The 10,693-nt window shown below is 48.7% G+C and overlaps 1 protein-coding gene across 4 annotated transcripts in view; it reads right to left on the bottom strand.

The window, feature by feature from the left end:
- Positions 1–314: 314 nt before the first annotated feature.
- TBC1D9B (TBC1 domain family member 9B) overlaps positions 315–10,693 on the bottom strand; it is a 188,980-nt gene continuing 178,601 nt past the window's right edge. For all 4 annotated transcript variants that reach the window (XM_075344376.1, XM_075344377.1, XM_075344379.1 and 1 more), the window contains one exon: positions 315–4,178. In XM_075344376.1, the coding sequence (XP_075200491.1) occupies positions 3,489–4,178 (690 nt within the window). In that variant the 3' untranslated portion in view covers positions 315–3,488. The remainder of the gene's footprint in view (positions 4,179–10,693) is intronic.

Below are 10,693 nucleotides of genomic sequence, written 5' to 3'. Positions count from 1 at the left end.
CAATTTTCACTCTCGTCCTGGACCTATTTTAGACTGTTTTTTCAGGAACAGTTTTCAGCAGACTCCTTATCAGCAGAGGCAGGAATACAATAAAAAGTTCAAAAACGATGTTCAAGTCTACCCAGAAGAGTTAATGCGGTTTTGAAAGCAAAAACTGATCACAACAAATTTTGATTTTTAAGATTTAGCCCTTTTTTTTTTTTTTTTTTTAAAGCATTCTTTCATGCAGCATTTTTCCTGCACCTGCCTAAAATGGAACATCCTCTGCCAAACAATCATTAACAGTGTTACACAGTGAGGAACCCTTTTCAGAGTTGTGTTTCATTAAATTTTATTGAATGCATGACAAATCAAAAGGATTTAAAAATGTACAGGTCATTTCTTTTACCATTAAAAATAATACAGTAGTAATAAATTATTTCATGTTGAACATGGGGCAGCACTCCGTGCACGTGTCCACACGTCGGCGCTCACATATACGGTATATACTGTGACCGGAGGAAAGATCTAGTTGCTTTATTTGCAGGATACAAGTGGGATCTTGTACGTAGAAGATATTAATGTATAGGGTATAGCTGTACTTTATACCTTCTTTGTTGCTAGTGTAAATGTCTATTACGAGAAGAGAGATGTGTATACAGAAAACGGGTGCCTCCTGTGCACCAAGACCAAGGGTGCTGAAACTATACAAAACGCATCAACAGTCATGAAGGGGAAAAAAATGGATTGTTGTCCACAGCAGCCACATTGGTTGCTATAGACCTGAATTATTTTTTTTCTAGATTTGATACATGAAGGTTGATACAAGTATTAGGAACCATGTATGCATGTAGTAGGTTTATATAGATATATACCGTATGTCCTCAGATAAAACATGTGCAGTGCGTATAAATTTTCAAGACATTTCCATTATACCACCATACGGGCTTTTAGAAAATGGTTAAAATTTGGTTTCCAGAACATGCAGTATTGTTACATAGGTATCAATGATCCAAAGCGTGGTCTCCACCATGATTGTTTTGGGAGGGGGGGGGGGGGCACAGAGTGTACGCTATTATACACCGACATATTCTTAACATTATGGGATTGGTATAATGATGCTAAAGTTTGGCTGCAGTCTCCATGATTGACACCTTTAAGAAAGTCAGGGCTGATTTGGGGCTGTGTCTGATATTTCTGCTGAACCCAAAATAATAGAAAGATGCCATACAAGAAAAATATCAGGAACAATAATGGAGGCGATGTTCGAGAAAATAAAAACTAAAAAATAAAAACAAAAATATATATATATATATTATTTTAGTTAAGATTAATCTTTCTATTTCCATCAGCCTAGACCTTTTTCCATGGAGGCTATGGCATTTTCTTTCCAGGTTAAAGTGGCTATCCACTACTTTTACATTGATGGCCTATCTGTAGGATAAGACATCGGTGACCTATCAGTCGGGGTTCCACACCCCTCAGCCCCGCCAATCAACTAGTCTCTGTCCCGGCAGCAGGCAGCCGGAAATGCTCAGTTCCGGGGCTGCTCTATCTTCAGATAGTGGCCGCGGCTGAGTAATGCACATCCGCCTCCTAACGATTACAATGGGAGGCAGATGAGCAGTACCCGGCTGCGATGGAGATGAAGTAGTTCCGGAACTGAGCATTTCTGGCTATCTGCTGCTGCCGCCGGGACAGAGAACAGCTGAATGGTAGGGGTGCGAGGTGTTGGACCCCAGCCGATCAGACATTGATGGCCTATCCTAAGGATAGGCCATCAATTTAAAAGTAGTGAACAACCCCTTTAAAAAGGTACAGTCTCAGTAGGACAGAGGAGTATTTTAGCCCAGGCTTACTGCTTTCTCAGAGCTGGATCTTAACATTTTAGAAGATACATTGAGCAAAAAACTCCATTAAAACAGTGTTAAAGGCAGTTTCTCAGGATAGGACTAATCAAACCAAGCACTGGCGCTTGGTATTCTCTTGGCATGGCCAAGGAGTTCCATGCAACTGGTTTTCCATCTCCGATCTTCACTGGCTCTATAAAGGCAGAACTGTCAAGATGATCGAGGAAAACAAGTAGGTGGGAAGAGGCACTGAACTCCTTGGCCACTGTAAGGATGCACAGAGATCCTGTGCTTTGTTTGAACAGTCATGTTGATCTGACCTTTAAGACTAGTGCAGGATTTGGGAAGCAGTGCCAGACATAAGACTGCCAAAAAAATAAAGCAAGACATTTTTGGTCAGTTCAACACCCCTCCCCCATGAAGCCCAAAAGAATGCAAAAGTAGATGTCAGTTTACCTACTGGAAATCTGTAACATGATGTTTTTTTGTTGGGAAATCGGCACAGAAAATCCATAGCAAATATCACCTGGTTTCAGATACCCTATGAATTAATCCTTAGAAGGAGAACCTAGAAATCTAGACCAAGTGGGATAAGGAGCCAATTTCTTCTTCTATTGACATGGACGTATTTATTAAGGCTTTTATCTTAGTTTACCGAGATGCACAGCTTTGTACAAGGACGCGTTGACCTATGAATTAGTGTGAAGCCCATTTGAGTGTATAAATGGGTAGACCAAAGTGTTGTGTGTCCAAATCTCCCAACTTGACCCTTTCCTTATTCATTCATACCAGTGTCCGAAACACGGGAAATGAAATGGTGGCTGAATACTACAATACATCACAAGGAGCGGCCTCCTACAGCTGGAATGTACTGAACATATTGTCCATGTGCCAAAAAACGAAATATCGGAAGAATGTCATATGGCATAGCGAGCTGAAATGTTTCACAAGGACTAAGGAGCAGCATAGTGCATTTTGTCCAACAAGTGTAGCTATATCTAGTGTACACGAGTTGTGGAGAGAAGGAAATATCATCAACGGAGAGTAATCTATAGGCACCAATCATGAAATAAAAATGGGATGTACAGGTAAAAACACAGGAACATCTATAGATGTGATTCGTAGACATTACAAGGAAAGTAAAATTAAAAAAAACAAAATTGGGATACTATTCAGTATACCAAAATATTGCACATTAGCTACAAGCCGGTATGTGTTGGCTCTACCATAGTAGCTGAAACAAGACGTGACTTAGGCACCACAAACACAGGCATAGAGCGATCAGGAGCAAAGGCATCTCCAGTGTAGATCACGGGGATCAGGGATGGAGCGATCTCCTCAAAACAACACAGGTAAAACCTGCCAGGATCGGACAGAGGATTAGTGATATGTAACTGGAAAAAGTGCAAGTGTAGACTATGAAAGTGATCATCCAGAGAATGAAGAAGAGAACATGCGGGGATGAAAGCTGCAAATAAAAACCTGAACTTTTGTCTTTTATAACTTTGAGGCTGAAGATCATTACACGATGCAAGGTTTTCCTGATGTTGGCGATGGGAGATGCATAATATATGTAAGCCAAGAAGAGCAGCTAAGAAGGGACCAAGTTCACGAGAAGTCTTCTTTGCTGCTTCAAGGGAGGTTACAACATTGAGGATCTTAGCCCGAGACAGAAGAAAGTTCATGTTCACTTGAGGAACTGATCTGTCTTTCGACTTTCTTCTGTTTTATCTTCTGTGCAATGTCCACTTTCTTCTCAAAGTAGCTGATCAGGGCTTGCTCGGTCAACATGGAAGCCAGAATCTGTTCAAAAGAGATTGACCATTCGGCATCAATAGTGCTGCCATACTTAGGTGTCACACTACCGGGCTCACACCCAACTAACACTGTGTCATCTGCAATATCCTCACACTGAAGTGAGCTGGCGCTCACCATAGAATACGAGGAGACGGAAGTATCATCCTTGGTTTCATCGTCAGATGTGGGCTGTGTTGGAGGGCTGTTTCTCTCTCCATTTGCTACCACTTTAAGTTTTTGGATGTCATCTCGGGTGATTGCTGACCGAGAATTGCCAGGAACGGGAATAGGTTCTGTGGACTGTTCTTCTTTTGTGGTCCGTGGCTCCAGACTGGAACTCTGTTCTTCCTCTTCTTCACTAGAGGGTTCCCGTGTTAGATTTGTTTGCCCTTCCTCAGAATTTCTAAGGGGGGGATTGGAGAACTTCTTTCCCACCTCACCAATACGCAGCAGAAGACTAGCCACTGTGGCTATGGCATGGTAGAGTTCTTGTTCCACCGGGTCCTCGCTGAACATATTGTACAAGGTCTTGCATAGCTCAATAAATTGCTCCTGTGGAGAAGGAAAAAAAAAAAAAAGCATCATGTAAAAGGGTGAGGAAATTACATTTAACAAAGTACCATATTTTAGGTTTTATTAGACTCCCTGGATTATAAGACATACCCCAAATTTAGAGTAGGAAAAAAATATTTTTTATGTTAAAGAAGGGAATTTTGTTTACTTACCGTAAATTCCTTTTCTTCTAGCTCCAATTGGGAGACCCAGACAATTGGGTGTATAGCTACTGCCTCCGGAGGCCACACAAAGTATTACACTTAAAAGTGTAAGGCCCCTCCCCTTCTGGCTATACACCCTCCCGTGGGATCACGGGCTCCTCAGTTTTAGTGCAAAAGCAAGAAGGAGGAAAGCCAATAACAGGTTTAAAGACAAATTCAACCCGAAGAAACATCGGAGAACTGAAACCATTCATCATGAACAACATGTGTACCCGAAAAAAACAAAAATCCCTAAGAAAACAGGGCGGGTGCTGGGTCTCCCAATTGGAGCTAGAAGAAAAGGAATTTACGGTAAGTAAACAAAATTCCCTTCTTCTTTGTCGCTCCTAATTGGGAGACCCAGACAATTGGGACGTCCAAAAGCAGTCCCTGGGTGGGTAAAAGAATACCTCGTGATAGGGCCGTCAAACAGCCCTGTCCTACAGGTGGGCAACCGCCGCCTGAAGGACTTGTCTACCTAGGCTGGCGTCCGCCGAAGCGTAGGTATGCACCTGATAATGCTTGGTAAAGGTGTGCAGACTCGACCAGGTAGCCGCCTGGCACACCTGCTGAGCCGTAGCCTGGTGCCGTAATGCCCAGGACGCACCCACGGCTCTGGTAGAATGGGCCTTCAGCCCTGAAGGAACCGGAAGCCCCGCAGAACGGTAGGCTTCAAGAATTGGTTCCTTGATCCACCGAGCCAGGGTGGATTTGGAAGCTTGCGACCCTTTACGCTGACCAGCGACAAGGACAAAGAGTGCATCCGAGCGGCGTAAGGGCGCCGTGCGGGAAATGTAGATCCTGAGTGCTCTGACCAGATCCAACAAATGCAAACCTTTCTCAAATTGATGAACTGGATGAGGACACAAGGAAGGTAATGTGACATCCTGATTGAGATGAAAGGGGATACCACCTTAGGGAGAAACTCAGGAATCGGACGTAGAACCACCTTGTCCTGGTGAAACACCAGGAAGGGAGATTTGCATGAGAGCGCCGCTAGCTCGGACACTCTCCGAAGAGACGTGACCGCTACTAGAAAGGACACTTTCTGTGAAAGACGAGAAAGGGAAACATCCTTCATAGGCTCGAAAGGCGGCTTCTGGAGGGCAATTAGAACCTTGTTCAGATCCCAGGGCTCTAACGGCCGCTTGTAAGGAGGGACGATATGACAAACTCCTTGCAGGAACGTGCGTACCTGAGTAAGTCGTGCTAGGCGTTTCTGAAAAAATACAGATAGCGCTGAAACTTGTCCTTTAAGGGAACTGAGCGACAAACCTTTTTCCAACCCGGATTGCAGGAAGGAAAGAAAAGTAGGCAATGCAAAAGGCCAGGGAGAAACTCCCTGAGCAGCGCACCAAGATAAGAATATCTTCCACGTCCTGTGGTAGATCTTGGCGGAGGATGGTTTTCTAGCCTGTCTCATGGTGGAAATAACCTCTCGAGATAATCCTGAAGACGCTAGGATCCAGGACTCAATGGCCACACAGTCAGGTTCAGGGCCGCAGAATTCCGATGGAAAAACGGCCCTTGAGACAGCAAGTCTGGTCGTTCTGGTAGTGCCCATGGTTGGCCTACCGTGAGGTGCCACAGATCTGGGTACCACGATCTCCTTGGCCAGTCTGGAGCGACGAGGATGGCGCGACGGCAGTCGGCCCTGATCTTGCGCAGCACTCTGGGTAACAATGCCAGAGGCGGGAACACATAAGGTAGCCGGAATTGCGACCAATCCTGAACTAAGGCGTCTGCCGCCAGAGCTCGGTGATCGTGAGACCGTGCCATGAAAACCGGGACCTTGTTGTTGTGCCGTGACGCCATCAGGTCGACGTCCGGCGTCCCCCAGCGGCGACAGATCTCCTGAAACACGTCCGGGTGAAGGGACCATTCCCCTGCGTCCATACCCTGGCGACTGAGGAAGTCTGCTTCCCAGTTTTCCACGCCTGGGATGTGAACTGCGGATATGGTGGAAGCCGTGTCTTCCACACACGTCAGAATCCGTCGGACTTCCTGGAAGGCTTGCCGACTGCGTGTTCCACCTTGGTGGTTGATGTATGCCACCGCTGTGGAGTTGTCCGACTGAATTCGGATCTGCTTGCCTTCCAGCCACTGCTGGAAGGCTTGTAGGGCAAGATACACTGCTCTGATTTCTAGAACATTGATCTGAAGGGTGGACTCTTCCTGAGTCCACGTCCCTTGAGCTCTGTGGTGGAGAAACACTGCTCCCCACCCTGAAAGACTCGCGTCTGTCGTGACTACCTCCCAGGATGGGGGTAGAAAGGACTTTCCTTTCGACAAAACGGTGGGAAGAAGCCACCACCGAAGAGATTCCTTGGCCGCCTGAGAAAGGGAGACGTCTCTGTCGAGGGACGTCGACTTCCCGTCCCATTGGCAGAGAATGTCCCATTGTAGTGGACGGAGATGAAACTGCGCGAAAGGGACTGCTTCCATTGCTGCTACCATCTTCCCTAGGAAGTGCATGAGGCGTCTCAAGGGGTGAGACTGGCCTTGAAGGAGAGATTGCACCCCTGTCTGTAGTGAACGCTGTTTGTCCAGCGGAAGCTTCACTATCGCTGAGAGAGTATGAAACTCCATGCCAAGGTATGTTAGCGATTGGGTCGGAGTCAGACTTGACTTTGAAAAGTTGATGATCCACCCGAAACTCTGGAGAGTCTCCAGCGCAACGTTCAGGCTGTGTTGGCATGCCTCTTGAGAGGGTGCCTTGACAAGTAGATCGTCCAAATACGGGATCACAGAGTGACCTTGAGAGTGCAGGACTGCTACTACTGCTGCCATGACCTTGGTGAAGACACGTGGGGCTGTTGCCAGCCCGAAAGGCAGAGCTACGAACTGAAGGTGTTCGTCTCCTATAACAAAGCATAGAAAAAGTTGGAGTAAAAACCGTGACCTTGTTCCTGAAGAGGAACGGGGGTCACCACTCCTTCCGCTTTTAGAGTGGACACCGCTAGCCGCAGAGCATCGGCTCGGTCGGGAGGTGGAGAAGTTCTGAAGAAGCGAGTTGGAGGACGAGAACTGAACTCTATCCTGTACCCGTGAGACAGAATGTCTCTCACCCAACGGTCTGTGATCTGTGGCAGCCAAATGTCGCCAAAGCGGGAGAGCCTGCCACCGACCGAGTATGCGGAGAGAGGAGGCCGAAAGTCATGAGGAAGCCGCCTTGGTAGCGGGTCTTCCGGCTGTCTTTTTTGGGCGTGACTGAGTCCGCCAAGAATCTGAGCTCCTCTGATCCTTTTGAGTCCTTTTGGACGAGGAGAAATGGGACCTGCCTGAGCCTCGAAAGGACCGAAACCCCGACTGTCCTCTCCTCTGTTGGGGTTTATTTTGTCTGGGCTGAGGTAAAGATGAATCTTTACCCTTGGAGTGTTTAATGATTTCATCTAAGCGCTCCCCAAACAGTCGGTCACGAGAAAATGGCAAACTGGTTAAACACTTTTTGGAAGCAGAATCTGCCTTCCATTCTCTTAACCACAAGGCTCTGCGTAAAACTACGGAGTTGGCGGACGCCACTGCCGTACGGCTCGTAGAATCTAGGACCGCATTAATCGCGTAAGACGCAAATGCAGACATTTGAGAGGTTAAGGGTGCCACCTGCGGAGCAGATGTACGTGTGACCGTGTCAATCTGTGTAAGACCAGCTGAAATAGCTTGGAGTGCCCATACGGCTGCGAATGCTGGAGCAAACGACGCGCCGATAGCTTCATAGATGGATTTCAACCAGAGCTCCATCTGCCTGTCAGTGGCATCTTTAAGTGCCGCCCCATCTTCCACTGCAACTAAGGATCTAGCTGCAAGCCTGGAGATTGGAGGATCCACCTTGGGACACTGGGTCCAGCCCTTGACCACGTCCGGGGGAAAAGGATAACGTGTATCCTTAAGCCGTTTGGAAAAACGCTTATCCGGATAAGCGTGGTGTTTCTGGATTGCCTCTCTAAAGTCAGAGTGGTCCAGAAATACACTTAATTTACGCTTGGGATACCTGAAATGGAATTTCTCCTGCTGTGAAGCTGTCTCCTCCACAGGAAGAGCAGGTGGAGAAATGTCCAGCATTTTATTGATGGACGCTATAAGATCATTCACTATGGCGTCACCATCAGGAGTATCCAAATTGAGAGCGGTCTCAGGATCAGAATCCTGATCAGCTATCTCCGCCTCATCATACAGAGAGTCCTGCTGGGACCCTGACCAGTGTGATGAAGTCGAGGGCCGCTCATAGCGAGCTCGCTTAGGCTGTCTGGGACTGTCGTCCGTGTCAGAGCCATCACCCTGGGATGCAAGAGACACCCCCGGATCCCGGAACTGTTCCAACTGAGGGGGACCAGGGAGCAATGAGTTAACAGTGTCCATGGCCTGAGTTACTGGTCTAGACTGCAATGTTTCAAGAATTTTAGTCATAGTCACAGACAATCTGTCAGCAAAGACTGCAAACTCCGTCCCTGTCACCTGGACAGTATTCACAGGAGGTTCTGCCTGGGTCACCTCCAGCAGAGGCCCCGGCCGAGCAAGTGCCACAGGGGCCGAGCACTGCACACAGTGGGGGTCAGTGGAACCTGCCGGTAGAACAGCCCCACATGCGGTACAAGCAGCAAAGAAAGCCTGTGCCTTGGCACCTTTGCTTTTTGCGGTCGACATGCTGTTGTGTCCTCTGAGAAATCTAGGAGGGTATATAGCAGAGAATCCCCAGCGACCGTACAGTGCAATGTAAAGCTGCAAGCATAAAATACAATATACACTTCGGCACCAGTGGGGGTCAGCCCTTGAGGGCAGCTTACCGCCCGCTGAAAAGCGGGTGTGTGGGCACCAGAATCCCGTGTCTGGGTCTCCCAGTCTCCTCTCTCCAGCACAGACTGCACATCAGGAATGGCTGCCGGCGTCCTGTGAAGAGGGGCGGACCGTGGGCGTGCCACAAACAAAGTGCGGGAAACTGGCGTCCCACTGTGCCCAGTGTGAGGGCTGGAGTATGCAAAGCCGACTCCAGCCCTCTGCGCTGACATTCTGCACAGCGTCCCGCCCTTCCCCTGACTGGCAGGCCTGGGGGCGGGAACGAAACGAAACTAGGCCGCAGAAGCCGGGGACTCGAGTAATAAGCGCGGCCGTGATCTATGCACGGCCAGCGCGGAAGTCCCCGGCGCACCACAAGTCCCAGCCGCGCCGCAGCGAAAAAACTGACAGCAGCGGCCGCGCGGCAGTTTCAGATACGTGTCCCCTCTCAGCAAAGCTGCAGATAGGAATGGCACCAGCGCGCAGAGCTGTTGTCCCCGGCGCACTAACACACCCAGCAACGCTGCGGTGTGCGCGCGATATGTACGGGGACACAGAGTACCTTGATGTAGCAGGGCCTGTCCCTGACGATACTCAGCTCCATTCCAGCAGGTTCTCAGGGGCTGTGGATGGAGCACGGTCTCAGTGCCTGGAGACCGGTAAATCCCACTTCACCCAGAGCCCTAAGGGGGATGGGGAAGGATGCAGCATGTGGGCTCCAGCCTCCGTACCCGCAATGGGTACCTCAACCTTAACAAACACCGCCGACAAAAAGTGGGGTGAGAAGGGAGCATGCTGGGGGCCCTAGTATGGGCCCTCTTTTCTTCCATCCGACATAGTCAGCAGCTGCTGCTGACTAAACAGTGGAGCTATGCGTGTATGTGTGCCTCCTTCGCACAAAGCATGAAAACTGAGGAGCCCGTGATCCCACGGGAGGGTGTATAGCAAGAAGGGGAGGGGCCTTACACTTTTAAGTGTAATACTTTGTGTGGCCTCCGGAGGCAGTAGCTATACACCCAATTGTCTGGGTCTCCCAATTAGGAGCGACAAAGAAATGAGGGTCTGTCTTATAATCCTTTTGCATCTTAATCCTAATGCTCACCAGGGGGAAGCGGTGGATCGGCTCAGGAAGGTCACAGGATGCAGGGTGAGCAATGCTGCGGGCTCAGAGGAGGGGGTATTGCGGCTCAGCGATACTGCGGGCTCGGGTGTGTCACGGTGTATGCCACTGATCTGTCCGTAGGCTGCGGGTATGTCACTGTAGTAAAGCGACAAAGGAGGGTCACAGGATGGGGTGTCTCGGCGGCGGGTGCCATTTATCTGATCGTGGGCTCAGTTGAAATCGCCTGTGGTTGACGCGATGGACTTCAAGAAAATGGCCGCGGAAGCAGAGAGTGTGTGCAGATAGGACTCCGTGGCCATTTTTTTGAAGTCCATCATGTCAATCTACACACGTGCCACATCTGCAGCCACTTTGTTTTTAAGGCCATTGCGTCAACCGCGGGCAATGTAACCCGTAATCAGATCAATGCACTCGCC

This window comes from Anomaloglossus baeobatrachus, chromosome 4, assembly GCF_048569485.1.
Source record: "Anomaloglossus baeobatrachus isolate aAnoBae1 chromosome 4, aAnoBae1.hap1, whole genome shotgun sequence".
NCBI lineage: Eukaryota > Metazoa > Chordata > Amphibia > Anura > Aromobatidae > Anomaloglossus > Anomaloglossus baeobatrachus.
This window is presented reverse-complemented; position numbering and strand designations above follow the sequence as displayed.